Source organism: Fringilla coelebs (assembly GCF_963513975.1).
Source record: "Fringilla coelebs genome assembly, chromosome: 5".
In the NCBI taxonomy this organism is placed as follows: Eukaryota; Metazoa; Chordata; class Aves; order Passeriformes; family Fringillidae; genus Fringilla; species Fringilla coelebs.
The window spans coordinates 14,314,216-14,336,634 of record NC_140033.1 but is presented as its reverse complement, the minus strand read 5'-3'; the positions used below and the strand labels follow the sequence as shown (position 1 = coordinate 14,336,634).

At 38.7% G+C, this 22,419-nt stretch overlaps 2 protein-coding genes across 2 annotated transcripts in view; one reads left to right on the top strand and one right to left on the bottom strand.

The window, feature by feature from the left end:
* The window catches only part of DUS4L (dihydrouridine synthase 4 like), a 34,972-nt gene extending 24,703 nt beyond the window's left edge, over window positions 1-10,269 (bottom strand). Inside the window, exons 1-6 of the mRNA XM_084206493.1 lie at window positions 9,984-10,269; window positions 9,594-9,715; window positions 6,194-6,311; window positions 4,653-4,775; window positions 3,123-3,349; window positions 1,419-1,675 (exon numbers count right to left, since the gene is read on the bottom strand). Of these exons, the coding sequence (XP_084062619.1) occupies window positions 1,419-1,675; window positions 3,123-3,349; window positions 4,653-4,775; window positions 6,194-6,311; window positions 9,594-9,715; window positions 9,984-10,093 (957 nt within the window). The 5' untranslated portion in view covers window positions 10,094-10,269. The remainder of the gene's footprint in view (window positions 1-1,418; window positions 1,676-3,122; window positions 3,350-4,652; window positions 4,776-6,193; window positions 6,312-9,593; window positions 9,716-9,983) is intronic.
* An 813-nt stretch (window positions 10,270-11,082) lies between these two features.
* COG5 (component of oligomeric golgi complex 5) overlaps window positions 11,083-22,419 on the top strand; it is a 173,782-nt gene continuing 162,445 nt past the window's right edge. Inside the window, exons 1-6 of the mRNA XM_084206189.1 lie at window positions 11,083-11,171; window positions 12,014-12,153; window positions 13,130-13,187; window positions 16,057-16,111; window positions 16,210-16,279; window positions 21,282-21,402. Of these exons, the coding sequence (XP_084062315.1) occupies window positions 11,117-11,171; window positions 12,014-12,153; window positions 13,130-13,187; window positions 16,057-16,111; window positions 16,210-16,279; window positions 21,282-21,402 (499 nt within the window). The 5' untranslated portion in view covers window positions 11,083-11,116. The remainder of the gene's footprint in view (window positions 11,172-12,013; window positions 12,154-13,129; window positions 13,188-16,056; window positions 16,112-16,209; window positions 16,280-21,281; window positions 21,403-22,419) is intronic.

The following is a 22,419-nucleotide window of genomic DNA, read 5'->3' as shown; positions in this document are numbered from 1 at the left end:
TTGCAGAGGTTGTCTTAATTAGCCTAGGAGAGCAAAGCATGTCTGTAGTTTTCCATTTGTTAGCACATCGGGAAGGTGATCATATCAGAAGAGTTATGTAACTTTGCTGCCTTAAATAGTGAACTGGACTTGATGCCTTGGGTCATGCCTTTCAAACTTTTGTTTATATACCTAAATATTCATTATGAAAAATAATCACATATTTTATGCTATTGCATTAAAAAATGGTGATAATTTAGGATACCTGAACTATGAAAACATTTGGAGAGTAGCATAAAAAGCAAGCTTCCCTTCTCCAGATTGCTGTCTAATAAAACAAATTACAACTGTATACAAAACCAGGTAATTTATTTAGAAAATCTGGAACTATTCACATGTACATTCATAGCACAATCACAGTCAGAGAACTCAGCAATTTTTGGTATGAATTTCTGTGTAAACATATAAAGAAAAAATTTATTTGATTACAAATAATTGTACTGTATAGTTTTGTGAAATTTCCCTTACAGAACAAATGCAACTGGTATGTAATGTTGTTATCTTGTTCTAATTTTCACTATTTCGCCTCTATATAATGATTCAAAGCCAAGTGGCTGTCATGCTTTGATAAGCAACATGCCAGCAGGCAGAAAGGACTGCAAGAGCCCCGCTGAGAGAATCTGTCAGTTTTCCTTTGACCTAAAAAGTTCTGGTTTGGTAGATGATAGGGATTTAATCTTGTACACAATTATTCAACAGTAGATAAACAAAACTGAATTTAGTTAAATTTATCTTAAAAGTCTTGTTCTTTAGATTCAGCTAAGTTTGTACTTAAACTATCTCTTCCTTTTTTCTTCATTTCCCTTCTTCCTTCTTTCCATAATTGTTTATCTTTTCTGTGTTTCTTTTGCTATAAGAAGCATGGAATTTTTCTAAGTTATAAATAAGTTACAAAGTTTTAGGCTGCAAAAGAAACATCAAATTTAAAAAAGGACAGTATGATGGGCTTTAAGCTTATGTTATCTAAAGCAAAAACTTCTACAGTTGCTCCCTTGGTATTCTTTTGGTCTGAAATTACTGTCATTATCTATAAGTAGTCCTGATTTTAGAAGGTTTAATGTAAGAAAGGCCTTAGTTTTGTAATGATATTGCTGTAAGTAATTAATCTGGTGAAAAATTAAATTACTGGGGCTTTACAATAATCAATCCTCTCTGTACTAATGCATCGTAAATAGAATTCCACATTTGTAGAATCCTGAATATTCTTTAGAATGAAAAATGGGGACATAAAAATGTAAAGTATCATCCAAATAATAATGTTTTGCTGTGTTGAAAATACTTACACAATATACAAATGTGACTAAAAAGTAAAAACCCAATGAAAACTTTTACAGTTTATCGACAATTGCAAAATACAAATTTACATAGGACTAACATACTTTCATTGACCCCAAACCATAATTGTCATTCAGATAATCTAGCACTGCTGAGGTACTTGATAAAACATTAAAAACTTTTTTTTCTTGTTTTGAAGTGATGCGCTCCATCATGTACATTAAGTGGTGGTGAAAACACGTAAAAGGAGTTCCGTGCTCAAGAGCGATGTCAACCCAGTCCTGGATGCACTGAAAAGGTGTCTCTTCATATCCTGCAAACATAGCTGGATTTGCCAAGAGTCCTCTAGCCACCATTATACCTTCAAATTGGAAATTAAAGCAGTAAGTTACATTCTAGTTGCAATTTTATGCTAAATCTTCCTGTAGATTTTTTACAACACCCCTTAGGACACCCACCCAAAGCTTACAGATAGTAATGGGAGAACAGGGATGAGTACTACAGCTGTATCAGAGAAATCCATTGAACAAGGCAAGCCTCAGAGGATCTACAACACCTACCAACACATTCCAGAAATTTTGAAACAAAACACAGGTCGCAGAAGCATTTCTTCCCTTCTTTTGAAACTGCAACTAATTGGTACTTTGTTCTTATTCGTTACACACATTTATTGCCTTTGTAACATAAAATTACAATGGAAAGACACAGGAGGACCAATAATTTTCAGTGTAACTCAGTCTCTTCACTGTCCTTCCACTAAGAGCTCAATTAAGTGCATTTTAGGACTCTTGATCTGCAGTAAATCTTTCTGAACAAGCGTGCAGTGTATTTGCAACTCTAATCCAATACTGTCAGATAAACCCATACAAGATCTAGTGTAATTTTTCTGTGATTAAGGGATTCTGGTTTTCTGCACTATCAAGATACAATCTATCACACTCAGTCTTTTCTTAAAATATAGAATGATCAAAATGGAAAAATTTCTTTTGTCATGGCCAATGACAGAAAAAACTGAATGCCTAATATTTTTCTACTGAAGAAGGTCAGTTGGACTGTGAGAACATTTTTTTGTATTATGCATTTCCTTCCTGCTCTGTATTTGGCGGGAAAGTCACTGTAAGCAGCATGGCAGCTCGGCTCAATTTTTGTTGTAGCTATTAAACAGCAACAGTGTCAGCAGAAACCTGCCACATGTAGAGTTCTCTTTCCTGGAAGACACAAGGTCTGTAGATACAGATTACCTTTTCAGAACATATACCGAATTTCCATACTGTCTTGAAACCACAGTTGCAGGAATCTATTGTGACTTAATAACTACAAAAAATCCTCAAATTCTATGACTGAAATGAAAGTGCAATGCCTCACTGTCCTTCAAGTTAACCATCTGGCTTAACAATATATCCCTTTTCCACTGTGTTCTTACTGTAAGAAATCTGCTCCCATGTGCAGGAAGTAGAGATTTCCAAGTGGAAGTTTACAGTTCTTGAAAATGATCAGTTCCATAAAAAGATAGAAGGTCTGAAGGTCCCCCTGAACTCCACTACTGAGTAATGAGATAGCATAATTAATCAGAGAGCTTTTGTGATTTGCCTCAGAAATAATTATTTGTGGCTTTGAATAGCAGTGCTCTAGTGTTCTGATGATCACCAGTGATTCTGCTTATGAGTTTTTTAAGGCCTCTAAAATATCTTCTTTCATTTGTCTCCTCAAGGAGAGAAAGCACTCAAATCATGTTCTACTTACATTCAAACTAAATACCTTGAAACCTGGTTAAGTTTACTTAGAGAATAGAGTATATTTAATCTTACCATCTGCATCTGTCAAGTGATGAACATTTTCAGCATCTTTTAAAGATTTAACGTCTCCATTAGCCACAATAGGTATAGACATGCTTTGTTTAATTATTTTAATTGCATCGTAATGTACAGGTTGATGCCTTTCTTCTACACTTCTCCCATGTACTGTAATCCATGAAACTCCAGCTGCTTCAGCTTTCTGACACAGGTCAACTGTTCTTTTTAAGTCCTCATGGATCCTAAAATTGCAAGGAATGAAAGCAGTAGGTAGTAAATTTCCTGGCCTATATAAAAAGCACTCCTCCATAAGGAGGAATTCCCACAGATTTCCATAAATAACAGTAGAAAGACAATATTACAGTTGGAAAACAGTGTTTGATTTTTGGGGTGTTTTTAAGATACATGAGTTTGGTGTACGGAAACTGGTATTTAATTTAACATTTCTCAATTATATCACATCTCTGTAATATACGTGGTAAATTTTATAGAGATTGAGCAAGGGTACCCAAAAAATCTAAAATCAACGCCATGATTTTGCATATTTTGTGGGGAAAAATCTAATTTATAATAGTTCCCCTTTCTAAAAGGACTGGAAACTATGTTGCAACTTAAATGACATATAACAAAAGGCACATAGGATATATGGTTAAATAATGGATCAAGAATGGCCATAGAATCATAGAATGGTTCAATGTGGAAGCAACCTTAAAGAACATCCAGTTCCAATTCCCCTGGTATGGGGAGGTAGTGGATCTTCCACTAGACCAGGTTGCTCAGAGCTCATCCAACTTGGTCTTACAAACTTCCAGGGATGGGCATCCACAACTTCTCTGGGCAACCTGCTCCAGGGCTTTACCACCTCCACAATAAAGAACTTCTTCCTAATATCTAATCTAAACCTGCCCTCTTTCAGTTTGAGGCCATTCTGCTTTGTCCTGTCACATCATGCCCTTGTACAGTCTGTCTCCCTCGATCTTTCTTGTGGACTCCCTTTAGGTACTGGAAGGCTGCTGTAAGGTCTCTCTGGAGACTTTTCTTCTCTGGGCTGCAAACAAAGCAATAAAAAACAAGTCTACAGAAGTTTAGATGCTGATGTAGGGAAGCAGAATGTATTCCTTACAGCAGCTGTGGGACCAGTTCTCAGTTTTACCCATCCATTTATACCCAACTGCAACTCTGGCTCTGGTCTCTAATAGCTCACAAAGCAAATCCTTGTGATGATACAGACTATGTGTTGCTTTTCTTTTATAGAAGCCCTAATCTTTTAACTTGTACTTCCATGTTGTTTGGATTCCAAGAGAACTCTAGCTTACAGTGTGTTATCTGGGTAAGTAGTCAAAGGCTGTGCTGGTTTTAAATTTTCTATTACTTGCCCCAGACGTTTGAGTCAAAAAATCTCAGCAGTCTTCACATGTAAGGAAATTACTATAATTTGTAGTATTGCATGAACAGAATTATAAATATTATTACTATTACACTAAATTCTTTAGGGAAAAAAAAGATTCTTCCATGTACCAGAAACAGCACTTAAGTTAGACCTACCTTATTTTAATAGATACTGAAAAGTTAGGGTTGTCGATCTGACTCCGTACATGTCTCACCATATCTTTAACAAGCTCAGGTTTATTTATTAAGCAAGCACCATAACCTTCTGAAATCGCCCATCTTTAAAAGAAAAAGAACACTCATAATCTACATCTGAAGAGATGCAGATCAATATCAGTACATACATCAGTTTCCTTCCTTATTACCTTCAGAATGTGTAGTTAAGTGAACAGAGATAGTACTGGCTGTAGATCAATTATTTGCTTGCAGTTTGGTACAGCTTTTAGATCCTGGTTCAGTCTTCACTGTGCTACTAGAACTTTGGACAAGTTACTAATCTCTTTTAAGTTCAATTTTCTGTCCACAGAATGGACTCATAAGGAAAATAAATTAAATTTTAATCTACAGTGAAAGAAATAATTTGATGTTTCCCCTTCCCCCTGTCGTAGATTTCTTTTAAATACATGACAACTTTTGTATTGAAAAGGAGGATTTTTTGAAGCACAAGTGAGGATATTAAGTGATATTCTGGTCTCACCATTTTGACTGGCAAGAATAACCTTTGCTTCCACATAACAGCAGCAGTTTTTAAAATAATTTTTCTTATAGAGGCACATAAAGTACACCAACTTTTGTTATTTTGAAACTAATTTGCACAAGAAACAAACAATTCAAATGTAAGCATTGGCCTAAAAGGAACAGACAGTTCGACATACTTAACAGTGGTTAGCTTAAAAAAACCCCAATACTACCATGCACAAGCCTCAGATCTCTCCAGAAAGGCTTTCTCAAATACTATAGTTGTAGGTCAAGAAAACCTAATTAGAATAGAGAAATTAAATTTATTTGCACCGGAATATTATCTTTTACTTTCCTACATTTTTCAGGCCTTTATTTAGAAAAAGACTGCCTGACACACATGTAATAGATGGTTCTCAACTGAACCAGTTAGGAAGAATCTTACTACTCTTTCACTGTCTTCCTCTGTCTTACTACTCTGTCTTTCGTCAAGACAAAATCTTTATCAATTTAAGTGAGAAATACATCACTAAATTCACTATACTTATAAATGTAATAAAAGATGGAAGAAATTATTTTCATTACTTTATCTGTATAATTTTATTTTAAAGACTATCCTTCACTTGCAGCAAGTTTGAGACATCATGGACTTGCCTCATTATTCTGGAAATTGCTACATCGTGATTCAAAAGGCTCTGCAAATTATTTGCAGCAAGCTCTTTTTGGTAGTGCACATTTAACAGTTGCTGAGAAGGGATGGACACTTCAGAGCCAACACTCAGTATCACAGAAATTAAAAAAGGCAAGTTGGCAAATAAATATAGTTTTCCCAGTCTCACCATGGTGACAGGCAGCTGGGAGCACTCAGAAGAGTGCCTTGCCACATAGACATTTCTGACAGGTTACAAAGCTCTTACTCTCCTGAAATCTATTTTTAGGTTAAGATAGAAATTATTATGGAAAGGAAGACCAGCATTCTTTAGTCTCTTAATTATTTTCCAGCTTGTTCAAACCTTTACCTCTGAGGACAGCCACAGTTTAGGTCTATTCCATCTGCAAAAGGACAGATGATACGGGCAGCATCACACAAAACCTGTGCTTCTTTAGCAGCGAACTGAACAATCAGTGGGTGATCACCTATGCCAATGAAAAGATATTTAGAGATTTAAAAATTCACAGAAAATAAAAATAACAGGTTCTAAATTTTGAATGCTATTTTTGTATATTGTACAGCTGTCTGACCATGGTTCTGGCAACCAAGTATAGGTGACCCTGCATGAGCAGGGTGGCTGGATAACATGACCTACAGAGGTCCTTCCAAGCTCATCTATTTTGTGATTCTGTAAACCCTCAGTCAATAAACTAAGGTAGCTGGGCAGGGGTTACTTACTAAGTGAGTATGTCTATTAACAGAGGTGGAATTTCAGACAAATATAGGTGTACTACATAGTTGCTTAACATATACTTTCTGACGCTGGTCACTTGCTAATCTTTCACAAAGACCATCTATGAAACTTGGCATTCTCTAATTTTCAGCAGCCTTCATGTTTCCCCTCTTAGCCTGCCCCTTCTTCTCTGCATGCTGCCCCTTTGCTGTGCTGACTGTCCGTCTTGCCAGGTCTGAAACTTGCTTACAGAAGCAATCCTTTAGGAAGGAACTAAAACACCCACAAGCTTTGCCCTTCCTCTTCCCAGCCCATCATTCTCCTTTTTTGTGCTAACACGGCTGCTTTTTGTCCACAATGTGACACGCAGAATTGGAATGAGCACACGTGCGCAGAAGCAGCTCTGTCTCTAGAAAGAAACCAAAGTGCCACAGCTCCTCAGCTTAGGTCTGCTGAACTACTTGTGATTTACTAAGCCCCTGCAGAGAGCCAGATGGTCATTTGGAACATGAGTTCCTTCCTCTTTTACAGCTACTGCATTACATTAAAGGCATCTCAAATAGCTCAAACAGCCTCAGCACTCACTTTCCAGATAAACAATTGCTGTAGTTAAGAAGAAGCAGTATGGTATCTGAGCACTGATAGAAAGAGATGATCCAACAAATGCACAAAACAATTGCACTTCTTCTACTGAAGAGAACACAAGTGCTTTCTGAACGTTGTTCTGTTTTAGAGGAAAGTAAGTAGTTATTGAAATGGTGGAGATAAAGTAAGGAAGGACACCACTACCCTCTCAATCAAGCTGAGACACTTTTAGAAGTTACCTAAAAATCCAGCAAGCAAAAAAAAAATTGCACACATATTTTCAAAAGTGTCCTTTTAATACAGTACTCTAGCTGAAGAGATTTACATTGTTATACCTAATATTTTAGAATAAGTCCACATGCCTAGTTTCTCTTTGTTGAGCATTAAGTAACAAAAATACTGAGCCTAGACACATAAAATTTTTTAGCAGCAGCCACAAAGAACACCTACCTCTGAGAAATACACAACAGAAGAAGAAATTGTCTAACAGCAGAAGAAAATGTGAAACATAAATTTCAAACCTACTCCACTCCTTAGAAGACAAAATCCCTAAAGAGCCAGCAAGTTAAACATAAAGCCACACAAAAATATAAATGCCAATCATGTAAATACAATAATCTGGTCAAAGCATGAGGCAGAATGTTTTACAGGCCTGTAAAATTAAGGACAACATAGAAGAACTGAGGAGGGAGAAGATGTTTACAACACGAAAACATTTCATCTCCTCTTTCCCTGTCCCAACAGTCCCCAGAATACAGTCCATATCTGACCTGTAGAACTTCAATGCCACCGTACTGCGGAGTAGAAGTGTAAGTAAATTCAAGGGGGGCAAACTAGTAACTGTGGAGCTTTGAACCATATATATTTCAGTCAGTTATGTTCTTACTAATTTATTTTTACATACAATGAGTTATTCATGGATTTTTTGAAGTTGCATTCCACTCCTAAGAGAGTCTACCTGTGCTTTCCAATGTAAATTTTCTCTATAATTGCTCTGTTCTAACTGAATAATGCACCATAATTTTGGGTGCATTGTTACCATAATACATAGCCAATGCTAAAACAGTGAAATACACTTTCCCTATTACATATACTTACGAAACCACAAATTCTGTGGCCTGAATAGACTAAATCATCCCAATTTATAGACCCTACACTGATCTTACTTGCACGTTGGTGCTTTTCATTCCTCCAGCTGCAGCCTATGCTCATACATTCCTTGTCACACTGTTCTGCTGCAGCCACTTCATACCAACAGATCTGTATCGTTCTCGTCACCTCTTCCCACATACTTCAGATCTCTTTATAGCCATGACACTGTATAAGTCCTCATATTTCTTCTTTTTATAGGTGTTCTGGTTATGTTTCTCTACCATGCCTGAAGCCTTGCTTCTCCCCCTCAACCCCAGCCATGCTTAAACCTCCAGTCTCTTTTTGTGCTTTCTTGTGCTCATTTCTCGAGTCATCCACCAACAGCCCCTTCCACCTTCCAGTCTGGCTAATATGAAACCCTTCTTCTTTTGTCAGTCCTTGACTCCACTGTATCAATGCCTGGGCTTTTACTTTTTTCACCTTTAGCAACAGGTTTCTTATTTTTGCTAGAGACTAGAAAATTTTCCTGGATGAGTTAAATGTTTGTCTCTGAAACACACATGAAACAATTGCTAGAAAAAGAATCTTACTGCTGTCTTGTACCTGGCCTAACTGTGATGGATGGAATTACTTGTCAAATTCATTTGAAGTTCATTTATAGTAGCCTATGTGTTGCTGCATTTTGGATTTTGCGATAAAGCCAGTGTTGATAAAGTGTTGATAATTCACAAAACAGTTGTTTTGGCTGTTGTTGCAGAGTACATGCACAGTGTCAAAACTTCCTGGTTTTTTCCCTTTGCTTCCCCCTACCCCCAACAAACAGACTGGGGTGGGCAAGAAGTTTGTAGCAGACAAAGCTATGACAGCTGACCCAAATAGGAACAAGGAGTATTCCATACTGAATAACATCAAGCTCAGCAAGGAAATTGGAATGATAGGGAAAGAAAAAAGTGGGCTGGGACAAGGAATTTTTCTTCCCTTTTTCTTCCCTTTACATATTAAGCTGCCTTTATTTTGACAAATTAATTTTGCTTTCATTTGCTCTTCCTATTCCCCCCCTGTGCTGCTAGGAGAATGAAGAAAGAATGAGTGAGCACCTATGTGTGGTCAACCCCCACAGATATAAATCACTTTGGAGGCCTTGATTTCAGGTGGAGACAAGGTTTTCCACTATTTCATTTGACCCACTATCATTGGACTGTGCTTACTCTCACTTATTTCTGTGGCTTTATAATCTGACAGTATACCAAAAATGTTAACATATGTCAAGTTGTGCAACCCACTTCATTCACTTGGTCAATTTGGCTTATGACCACATAAACATTCTGACGAGGCATTGGTTTATTAAAAATAATACCTTTGTTTGTAGTGAATTCGCTGTCTCTAGCTTTTGCAGATCTCACAAAATCAGCTGCCACTATCATTGGTGTATAACACAAATCACAACTGTACTTCCTAACCAAGGTTCTGAAAGCCAACCTGCAGACACATGAAGATTAAGAGGTAAATAGTTAAGGCATTTTTCTGATTAGCTACCCTAAAATGCTGTTCTAACATGCAGTATTGTGGGGATGTTCGAGTATTTTATGTGTAGATATGTGATGAAAATATGTAAAATAAAACACACCCCACATCTACCTCTGTCTTAAATAAAAGAGAAGGTAATCACCCACTTTTAGTCACAATAAATTTGAGAAACAAGTTTCTAAGCAGAGAAAATGACAGAGCTGACATGACAGCTACTTACTTTGAATAGCGGACCATAGGAGCACATATTTTTACGACTTGCCCAGAATGAAACAAATCCATGGGATCTTTTAGTTGGCATTCTTTAGTTTCTCTGATGCCATCAATCATGTATAACTAACAGTCCTTTCAGCATCTGGAAAAACAAACAGCCTCTGAAACCTTCGTCATTCAGCTACTTCTCACAGGCCGTGCTGCAGAGCAGCAGAGTTTACACAGCACTTGCGTCCCGGTGAAGCGTCCGGTCGGGAGCTGCTCCCCGCAGGGCGCCGGGGACAGCCCATTCGGGCACGGCTCCCGCTGCACGGACCCTCACGGCCCCGCTCCCCCCAGCACGGCCCATTCGGGCACGGCTTCCCCCAGAATGGCCCATCCTTGCATGGCCCCTCACGGCCCCGCTCCCCCCAGCACAGCCCATTCGGGCACGGCTCCCGCTGCACGGACCCTCACGGCCCCGCTCCCCCCAGCACAGCCCATTCGGGCACGGCTCCCCCTGCACGGACCCTCACGGCCCCGCTCCCCCCAGCACAGCCCATTCGGGCACGGCTTCCCCCGGAATGGCCCATCCTTGCATGGCCCCTCACGGCCCGGCTGCCCCCAGCACAGCCCATTCGGGCACGGCTTCCCCCAGAATGGCCCATCCTTGCATGGCTCCTCACGGCCCCGCTCCCCCCAGCACGGCCCATTCGGGCACGGCTTCCCCCAGAATGGCCCATCCTTGCATGGCTCCTCACGGCCCCGCTCCCCCCAGCACGGCCCATTCGGGCACGGCTTCCCCCGGAATGGCCCATCCTTGCATGGCCCCTCACGGCCCGGCTGCGCCCAGCACGGCCCATTCGGGCACGGCTTCCCCCGGAATGGCCCATCCTTGCATGGCCCCTCACGGCCCGGCTGCCCCCCGCACAGCCCATTCGGGCACGGCTTCCCCCGGAATGGCCCATCCTTGCATGGCCCCTCACGGCCCGGCTGCGCCCAGCACGGCCCATTCGGGCACGGCCCATCCCGGCCGGGGCCGCGCTCGCTCCCGGCACCCCCGCTCACCACGTGCCGCCGCCGCCCGCTCCGTCGCGCGCCTTCGCCATCATCGCCGCGCGCCGCGTCCGGGAGTGACGCGCGGGCTCCGGCACCGCCAGCATGGAGGAGGCGGGGGCCGCCCCCGCCCCGGCGCTCGCCGAGCTGCGGGCGGACGGTGAGGCGCGGCCGCGGGCTCGGGGGGCAGCGCCGGGCACAGCTCCCTCCGGCACGACCGCGCCGGGGGTCCGTCCGCGGCGGCCCGGAGGGTCCCCTGGGAGGGCGGCGCTGGGCCGGGCCGGCGGGGGAGCTCCGCGCCCGCGAGTCGCGGGAGTTCGGGCGGAGGAGCGAGTGCGCTGCGGTGCGCGGAGTGTGCGCTGGGGCTCGCTTGCTCCCAAAGAAAAAAAACTGCACTGGAAGGAGAGGAGAAGGTGCTCGGTTGAGTTAAGAGTAGCTGTCAGGGAACTCTGGTCTTGTTTGAACAACAGTCATAATTGCAGCATCATTTCACAATTGTTTTATAAACTCACACCGTTGTCCAAATCCGGTATGATTTCATGAAGTTTTGTCTCATGCTACTTGTCAGTGGTCTGCAGCTGACTGGTGTGTTTGGTTATGGGTACAGGCTCAACAGCTTCACCCTGGTTACACTGTAAAGTTTGAGAAAATAAGGTATTGATACTTTTTAGTGTATTCTGCTCAAGAGCAGGGTGTCGGGAATAAAGAAACATGTGACTTTATCACCATTTGCAAAAAAAAAAATCCCCAAAACAAACGTGAACCTCAGTTACCAGTTCTAGACTTGTTTCTTATGAGTGTGCCCTCTTCCGACGTTTGTACTATGTGATGTAGAGAACGTTTACTGTTATGTTGAAGAAATTGAAGGTCAGAGATCTGTAAACTGCAGGGCTATAAATATTATTTAATTCTTCCATGAAATGGAATAAATAAATATATGAATAAAATAATGAAATGAAAATAAATGAAAATAAAACCCTAAAATCCTAAATCCTTTTTCAGAATGTTATGCTGACTTCTTCAGAGAAGACTTTGATGTGAAAGCCTATACTTCCCAGTCCATCCATCAGGCTGTGATAGCTGAGCAGCTGGCCAAACTTGCTCAAGGTATTAGTCAGTTGGATAAAGAGCTGCATTTACAAGTAAGTTTAAAGCATACCTGTTATTCTGGGGTGATTGGTACAAATTAGTCAAAAACTTAGTATTCTTATAAGCTTGTAATTTGTGAAATTGCCCAGTGTCCTCTGCAAGCAGTTACTAAAGGTACAGCTTGCAGCTAAACTAGTAGGGAGTTTGACAACTCAGTTAAGCCCACACTCAGTACTCCTACCAGGCAGCCATGTATTGTTTCAGTTTTTGTAGTCTTATCACTGTGTGCTGTTTTACTCTTCCTTGTAAGAAGGAAGAATCTTTCCAAATGATTGTGTCAACTGTCATAAACACTTGAGGCCATGTTTCAGCTTGGCGTTGTGAGAAGATAGGGAGAGCTTGCACCCTTACATCATGTGCTGAAGAGTAGCATAAGCCCTAAGACTTACCTTTACCTAGGAGAATTAACCTATGTTGACACCTCTACACCTTCAGAAAGGCTTTTGAGTTAAGATAGAAGACTTTTTCTATGCAGAAATCATAAATCCACGATAGACATTGCAATGAGAACACTTGCTAAGTTTGTCTGTAGTATCAAAACTTGCTTCTTCCCTCCTCCTGCCCCAGTTCTTTGGGAACTAGTTTATAAATGTCATAAATAGAAAAAAAAAGAATATATATTATTATTATTATGTGATTAGTAAGTTCACATTTACAGTTATTAAATATCAAGATGTGTTGAAATGTGATTGCTCTACTGGCTTTAATTAAGATATCAACTTTGCTGCACATCTTATGTAATTACTGACTCTCTTCTCATTCTGAGCTTACTGCTTTTGTGAGTTAAAACACCTTGTGTTCTTACAACCCTTTCTCCTGTAAGATGTACCTGCTTTTTCCTGTGTCTGGCTAATGTAGGGATGCTGATACTTAAATGCCTAATGTAGGAATAATTGTGATGTATTTAATACTTCTTTTAGGCTCATGACCCCATTTTTCTCTATTGATTTCTATTTTGGTGTTTTTAAGGTTGTTGCAAGACATGAAGATCTGTTGGCCCAAGCAACTGGAATTGAATCCCTGGAAGGTAATATTGTTATTTTATGCTAGCTATCCTTACAGTGAAGGAAGCACTTTTAAGCTCTGTTAGTGCAGGGAACGCATTCACTGCCAACTTTGGCCCCTAAAGTTAAAGCTCCAGAACTGATTCCTGAGGAGTAACATGTGGCAGCTTTTTTATTTTAGTTTTTTTTCCTTACGTCAGTAGATGGAGCTCCAAGGAGAAGATTTGGCTGATACTTCTCTGGAGTAGCTTCTTCATAGGAAACTGTATTTTGATAATGTTCTGGGCAACTTTAGCAATAAAGCCTCCTTTTACCTTTTAATGTATTTTTCTAAATAAGCCTAGTTTTGTTGCAACATTGGTAGGTATCTGTTGCCATAAGCACCAGTTTTCTGTTGCACATGCATGTGTTGCATAGTTTGCACATCTTAACCAGAGAGGCTATAACACATAATCTAAATCATGTTGAGATACTTTTTACTAGGGAAGGGCTCCTAAGTTAAATTCATACCTTTGTTTTATTCCACTCTTTGAGATGTGGATTTTAGCATAAACTGCTGATTTTCAAAGGCATGCTTAAGAACCATTGACTCTGATAGAAGATGGTTGTAGTATATTGTTCTTGTGCCAGGAGCTCATTGAACCTGCCATTCTGCTCTTTGTCACTTTGCTGAGAGTGTCATATAGTTTGGTATTGTGGTGGGTTTTTTGGTGCAGACAGATATTTACCTCTGTAACATGCTAGAATCTCTATAATATGCCCCCTTTTCCCCTTTGTAACTTGGTAAGTAATTTATCTTTGTTCCTTTTTCTGCTTTCAGGTTTTGGCATAACCAGAGTTTCTGGTTACTGATAGTTATATCCTTAGTGTTTGGAGCTGCTTGGGTTCACTGTTTTGTGTCAGTAATGGAATATAGCTGTAAATTAAAGAAATGGCTCTTTAATGTAGTCATGGTAGCCCCTGAATAACTTTTTAAACAGTTGGAGAGTCAAGTATAAAAGACTGAAATATGTGTCATTCTCCAAATAAGAAGGAGACAGGAACGTGTAGTCAATCTTGTGACTGATGAATACCTCCTGGTAACAGTCTTCAGCAAGTTGTGCTCAGTGGAATTCTGTTTTCTGAAATGATGGTTATTTCTGAAGTAATTTCTTCCTAAAATAGCTCTGAGGAAAGAATGATGTACTTCAAAACAGCTATCAGTTAGGAAACATTTCTGTAAGGCAGGTGTGGTAAATAATGCGTATTTTACAACTAATACGGCGAAGTAAAAATAAAATTCAATTCACCACAAATTTGTTGAAATTTTTCCATTTACTTAGGGTTATGCTCTTAAAGGAAGCACTGAGTCAAGATTCATAAGAAAAAGAAAAGATAAATGCCAACAGATTTTTTAATTGTGAAGTTAGAAATGCATAGCTCTTGGTATATTTATCAAGTATGTTAGCAAGTGAAGATTATGGAGCTAATTCACAGCATGCACAGTCATTTGGATGTGTGAAAGTGAATCTCATTAAACATTTCAAATTGGTACACCCAGCTTGTAGAGCCTTTTCTTTTTTAGGCCTGTGCACTTTTTTTTAATGGTACACAGCTCTGCTCTACATACTCTTTTCTGTCTATAGGTAGTTCAGTAGGTATCTTGAGCTACCTCCTAAGATTAGGCTGAACTGTATCATCATGTATCTTTCACAGCAGATGGAGAGGGGAGAGTGCCTTTTCACCCATCCTTATTCTGTCCTCTGGGAAGAGGGCTATTGGATGCTTAATAGCACTATTACAGCCGTAGATGCAGCAACGTTGTGCCACTGGCCCTCCCCCATTACTGCAATGTAGGGTAGACAATGCAGCCTATTTTGCCTTACAGCTTTTCACTGTATCTCATATCTTCATCCTCATGATCTGTTGCATGCCATACCATGTATAAATAACAGTGAACACACAGGTTCTGAAATATGGAGAAGATGAGAATTTACATATCTATATAAAATAAGTGAGATACAATCACAGTCCAGGACAACCTGAATGTAACTATTAGTAGTAGTTTTGTTTGTCTTCCATCTTACTGTATAATGCTGCAGTTTTATCTAATTTAATGGTGGCATGCTTGTAAACAGGGCTTTACAAAAATGTAGTATGTTTTAGAATGCTAACAGTAACTGAAACAAAAATAATTTCATAGGCCTGGGTTTGTCTAACTTAATTAAATGCTCAGCAGGCTGATTCTGTATTGCAAAAATGACTCCTGTCCCCTACTACTTTGTAATTTACCAAGAAAAGAACAGGCGTGCTTGTTGGCTTTCCTTGTGCTTCTTTGCCAAACTAATGTGGAACAAACATGATTAGGATAGTTTGCTCTGCTTGTAATCTAAATTAGATGACCTTACAATGACATTGATACCTTACTTTTTGCCTAAGATCCTTATGCGCAGGATGAAAACCTTGAAATAGAATAATTTATCTTCTCAGTCCTCTTTGAACTAGTCACTATGTTAAATAAATAGTGTTAAATATGTTATGCCACTTTTATATATCATGTTCACGTGTTTATACCAGGTTATATAATTTGAACTGCAGTCCAAATCAGCATTCTGTTAGAAAGTAGCATCATCTAAATAGTATTTGAAGTTTCACAAATGATGGACTTTGGAGTGATATTTATTCTGCAGGTTTATGTTCTCTACCAATACATTTTCCATGACATTCAGTAAGTGACCTGCTCATTTTATTTCCCATATGCTTACCAATTTTGGTTTCTCTGATGCTCTTTTATAAAAGTGAAACTGTTTTGGTTTATGCTAAAGTGGTTACTGTGATTTCAAGAAAAATTCTATAATTTTCTGATATTTCTATAATTGATGAATGATGTAAAAAATCTGCTTTATTTTGCAGGTGTCCTCCAAATGATGCAAACTAGAATTGGTGCTCTACAAAGCACTGTTGATAGGTATGACATTCATTATGCAATTAGAAAGTATAAATCCTTATGTTCTATAATGCTGTTTATTAACACTTCTATGAATAATTTTCTCCTCTTGTTTTTAGAATTAGAGTCAAAATTGTTGAACCCTACAACAAAATAGTGTCTCGCACAGCTCAGCTAGCAAAACTTCAAGTAAGTTGCATAAAAAAACATATTTTAAAAAAATTCTTTTTGAACGTGTGTTATTTCACAATTGTCAGACATGAGTACAGTTTTTCTACTCCAGTAGCCTGTAGTTCATTGTTAGTATTTTTCTGAAAATCAGTATTTGTTTCGCTCCAAGAGCTACTGAGAAGGGCTTAGTAGGAAAGTAGGAAATTGACCTTTGTACTAGCTAATTGAATTTTTGTAGAGATGGAGGGAAGAGAGAAGGGTTATCTGAGTATAGATTAATTAAATTCTCATAACTGTTTGTGTTATTTTGGTATTTAATGTTATGGTGCTGTTGTGTAAAAGATGCTTTTCACCCCTAATTTAGTGCAGGCTTTGCTGCAGTTCAGTAAAGAGTTTGAGAATTAATTATTTCAAAATTCTTTCAAATTTTTTCAACAATCAAGATGCAACTTAAGGAGCTATTTGTGGTTGTGGAGTTTTGGAAGCCCAGGTGCATAGTTGTGCCTGCCTTTTAAATATAAGTGGAGTCTACAGTAGGATGTAGATGTCTGTTAGAGGATAGCAGTGGGAGAGAGCTTATCACAATGATGGTGAGATAAGTGTCAAACACTTCATTGATAATTTTATAGTAGTTGAAAACTTCTCAATAGATCTTCAGGAGTCATGTATCTGCATTCTATTAAGTTTATGGTTTGAAATGCAACACAGCTCCGGCCTCACGAGTGTTTAAAGAGTTACTGTTTGAACAGTTTGTCTTTGCCAGCTCACCTGAATTTTGAGCTCTGGATATACACTCTAGTAGATTGCCATCTGCAAGTGACTACTGTTGTGGAGTAGATGAAACTGCAGACTCATGCAGTTTCTAGTCTGGGGACTAGTGGAGCAACTGCACTGTCTCTTGGTTGAACTTCTGTTTTCTATGTTACTTGCAGTAGAAGGGAAGTTCAGCAGGGAGCTGAACTTCTGTGCAGCCAGTTTGGCCAGATGCTACTGTTTTTTTCAGCTCCAACTGTTACTCTTTTTGCCACCGGCCAAAAGTCCCATTAATTCCATGTGGCAGGTTAGGTGCAGATTTTTTTGTTGTTCTCTGATGTGTGTTGTGCATGTAGAAAAAGTTGTGGGAATGTGGGGCTAAAGATGAAGATCATTTGGACCCTGCCCTTACACAAATACTGCAGAAGAATGTCTGAGGAGAATGAGTTCCCTGAATTTAGGAAATGTTCCTTGAATGCTTCCTCTTGGCTGTTACATGGTTACATGGGTTTTCCTGTGGTGTAAAAGCAGCATCCATCCAGAGTCAGCATTATTCGGGCTGTGCCAGGGGATTTGTAAGATCTGACTTTTTTTGCTGTAAGTCAGGAAAAAGAGGTGGAGAGTGGGAGTCTGGTAGGCTGCTCTTTTAGCATCAGTGTAGAAAGTGGAATGATGATTCCAGATTCTCTGCCAGTGAGAGTCAGTCTCATCACAAGAGCTGCATTCCCTTCTTGTGTTGGCAGATAATTTGTGAGTGCTTTATGTTACACTACACTGCTGGGAAGAGTTGAGGGTAGGGACACCTGAATTAATAAATGAAGCTGAATTTATGGAGAGTTGAGTCAACTCTCAACTCTCCAGCCTCCTAAAAATGCACTGCTAGGGTGTTCTTTACCTGGGGGACTCGTTTGTTGAGGAAGGAAGGGCACAGCACAGCAAACAATTAACTTCCTGGTGATGGCACGGCTTATGTCATGAAATTGCTCCCAAATGCAAGACTTGTGGTTTGGGACATTGTCAAAGTTACTAATTTTATCAGCTGATCTACAATTGGTAGATGTAGATCGCTGGTAAAAGAGGTTGCCTTCTGTCAAAATCTAGGGTTGGCAGGTATGTTTTGCTGGAATGCATGATGTTTCAGTGCCTCTTGTAGTTGTGATGGTGTTCTTTTAATACCTCTGCATTGATTGCTGTGGGACTGCTCTCTAACTGAAGGAATATTTGACTTGCATAAAGCTAGATTTTGCCATCCTTAATTGTTTTTAATATAGTCTGGCTTTTTCATAAACATTCTTACTGCAAGTTTGTTGTTAAACTTCAAATCTAGTCCTGAATTGTAAATCTCTGCTATGTTCTTGCGCATATTTTGTCTTGCTCTGCTCTTAGAGCTTCATGGCATCCCAAGGCAGCAGCAGACACTGAAAGCTCACTTCCTGCTCTAAATCATGCTGTCCTCTTCTGACTCTTTCCATAGTTGATCACAAGCTAAGTGGGAGTGGTTAACAGCTGAAATGTGTAGACAGGGAGTTAGTCCTTCAGAGGATTCTTTTCTGGGAAGCTCTGTTTAACTGAGTGTTTTTGCATGGTCTCTTGTTTCAGTGTCTTGGTGTTTGAAAAGCTTTATAAGAGCAAAACATTTCAAAAAAACTCAATAATACTGTATTTTAAAGTTATTCTTACTTTAAAATGTTTACCAGTAGCAGATTTTTTTGTGATGCTACTGTAAATAAATAGTAAATGTAGTCTGAAGATAGTGGACTGTCTCCTCTTTCTTTAGGCTTTACAAACAACAAAATGTTTACATTCAGTTACCTGCATACATGAGCAGGTAACTGGCATATTTTCAAGTGACTCTCTCTTTGTAATTAAGTCTTCTTTCAGTAATTTCTTTAAATTAATTTGAGATTAAAAGTAAGAAGCTTTTTGATGGCTCAAATTGTAGCAATAATTTCTGTTATTGTTGGCACATGGTTTTAAAATTCAGGAGATAGCTAACATGTAATCTCAAAAATTTGGGGTTTATTTTTAATTTTACTTAAAATGACTTGGACTAACTGGGGCCACTGGTCTTTTCCAAATTAATTCTTGCTTGAACAGTAGAATTTGTTCCTTCTTGGATGAAAGCATCTCCTTTAGAAAAGCATACTTGATCAACTCAGGGAGGGAATGTTTCCTGAATTAATTCAGACTTCTGTTGTGTGGGTAGTCAGGTTACAGGATCTGGCAGATACAGTTCTTTATTTCTGTTACATATCCTTACATGCATGTAGCATTCTTATGCTGTGACTGGGAGTTTTATTAAGTTGGACAGCTCACATAAATGAAAATACTTGAGTGAAACAGAATCTTTGTCAAGGGTATAATGCAATAGAAGTCACTACAAAATTTGGAGTGCATCTTCATGTCTTTGGATTTTTTTTTCCTCCTACTAAGTCCCAGGACTAGAAATGAAAACTTTTTTTTTGCTCTTGTGTCTAAATGTAACTTCTCCCATCTCTTACTCTCTTTTATAAGATTGTTTCTTGGGACAGGAAATAATAAGCAACAATTCAACAAAAAAAGAAATACTCTTTTGGCGTGTAAAGTAAAAGGTGGTTTGAAACTAACAGAAGGTGAATTCCCAAGGAAAAACATTAGCCAGAAGTGTACAACTAGGTTAGAGAGTAATTAATTTTGAAAGCAAAGTAGTGATACTGTGCCCTCTCTTTTGGTGAAGCAGAGTGCACTATGGTAGAAGTTATTTTTGATTAATCTTGCAGAAATTTAGTTCACAGATATGAAAGTGATATGCGGATCAAGATTTTTCTAATTAAAGAAATGAATTAATAAAATTAATACATTAATCTCTCAAAGCAGGATAAGCCCCACTTAGCTCTCACAAAGTATAATAGAAATCACATGGTTAACTTATCACAGAAGGCATGGAAAACTTGCACTTCTGTGCAGGTGACAGAGAGCCCAAAGTAGCAAGAGTGATTGGGCTTTCCCTGATGGGCTCAGTGGGTTTTTTCCTAATTTTTCCTTTTTGTTTTGTCTAAAATGTTAGATGTGTAATAAAATTAAACTATAAATATTTGTGGATTTGTTAGTTTGTGTGGCATAGTGAAGAAACTGCCAGCTTGTATAAGTCTGCTGTGGATATCGGTTGAAATTATTCACTGGTATAATTTTTATATGTGTGCTTTAACTTCATTTTTCATTGAGTCTGAAAAAGAGATTCTAAGTCTTGTTGGATACTGAATATTTTTTTAAAGTAATTTAAGATTAATTTTGATATCCATAAGGTTAATACTTCAGAAGACTTTCTCTTCAATACCAGGGAAAATAGCTCCAACTATTCCAAAACAACTATGTCACACTTATTCAAAATTTCTTACTTGCCATCCTTGTTAATCTGATTGCAGATTTTAGACTGTATCTATGACTGTACTGAAATCTGAGTTGCTTTTCTGAATTCTATTTTAGTTGTTACCCACTCCAGAATGTTGCTATTCCCATAGCATGTATTTCAAGATATTAGTTGAGTGAAAAGTTATGAAACTATTATATTTGATTCAGATGTCAGCAATGCTTGTTATTCTAATTTGTTGCTAATAAAAGTACACATGAATATGGTTCCTAAAAATTTATGTATATGTCCATATTCCTAATTTTTAACCAAGAATGCCATGTATTTTAATAAGCTTATGAAAGAATGTGAACTAACAGTTGGCTGAATGAAGGTAACTGGCCTTCTGAAAGTTTTGCTGAGAATTAGTTTTTGCATAAATGCCTACCATAAGAGTCAATATCTGTAATAACAATTTAATCTTTAAGTTCTATTGTCTTATGAAGTAAGTGCTGCCATTTTGCTTCTTTTGGATGAGTATTTGATTGGCAAAGCCAACTTCTTAACTTTGCTAAAGCTTTAAGAGGGGAGGAGTATTGTGGAGACTTGCACAAGGTAAAATAAAACTCACTTCTTATTAGAAACAGAACATGCCTCTGTCGTGGGATTCTGAATTTCCTTTGTTTTCTGCGTGGGTAGTGACAGAATAATCTCAGTAGCCCCATGAATATAATTACCAGCTTCTGGAAGTTTTCGTGTATATAACATAGAATCATATTAAAAGATTTTGGAAAAAAGGGATTTCAGTGTTCTAAAATTCCTTGTTTTTATTCACATTCACATTTCCTTTTTTGGTTAAGATGTTTCCACGTTTGAGTAGTGGTATTATGTGATGGTAATGTACTGATAATATCCCCTAATGCCACAATTTCCCTGCAGGCTGCCTGTGACTTGCTGCGGAGGATAATACGCATCTTGTATCTCAGTAAAAGACTTCAAGGACAACTGCAAGGAGGAAGCAGAGAGATAACAAAAGCTGCCCAGAGTCTCAATGAACTTGGTGAGTCCTTCTTAATTACTTTTAGATACATTTTTAGCTTGTGCTCACATGACTCACACTAGTGTTTGAGGTAAAGAAACCCAAAACTTTTTACTGTGGTTCTTGCTTTTACTTCCTGATTTAAATTGAGAAATGGGATGGACAGAACCTGTTAGTCCTTTACATTTTTTCGTATGACTTCTCTAGATACAGGTATTTAATAACATGAAAATTCTGTGATAATAACCTGTGTTCTTTTGGGCAACAGATTTTTTGTGAAGCAATTTCGTACTGGTTTATGTTTCTATAAAACACCTTCAGAGGCAGCAGATATATATTTAGCTTTTGGGAGACATTGCACTATAATAAGGCATAGTTTGAATTACAGTTTATGTCCTAAAAGAAAGATATTGGCCATGTGACTTATATGATGTGATATCATGTATCATATCACATCACATACCCAACCTAGTTCAGATACTAGAAGTGTTCTGCTACCTAGTGACTAATTTACCCTTTATTTTATTGGCTTGTGTGAAGAATATGAGGTAGTCCTCATGAAGGCTCATGTGACATTGCTAGAGTGTTTTCTATACTTGAGCTAGCTTGGGAAATTCCACACTGTGCTACAGGATGCAGTGAGGAGCATCCTGATAGTCTTGGAGATCAGTTGGTGGTGTTGGATATGGTATCTTGCCTGCTGTTTCTCCTCTGATTTAACGGTATTCAAATTCCAGCTTCCAAAAATAGGTTGTGGGAGGGCTAAACTATCAAACATTTAGAATCATCCTGAAGTTTATTTTGCATATTTGTCACTACTGCTCTTTTTATACTGTGTGATCAAAAAGTTATTAGCCAATGATTTAGTCCTATAACTGGCAGATGCTGTGTTGCAAGTAGAAAGTTTATATATTTATTTAGTATATTAGTTTGATTGGAGCACTTAAGCACCAGTTGTGTCATTGTAAGCTAGAATATTTTTTCTGATTATTTTTACCTTTCTTTCCATTTTGCTCTACCATTACATCTTCAGAATAT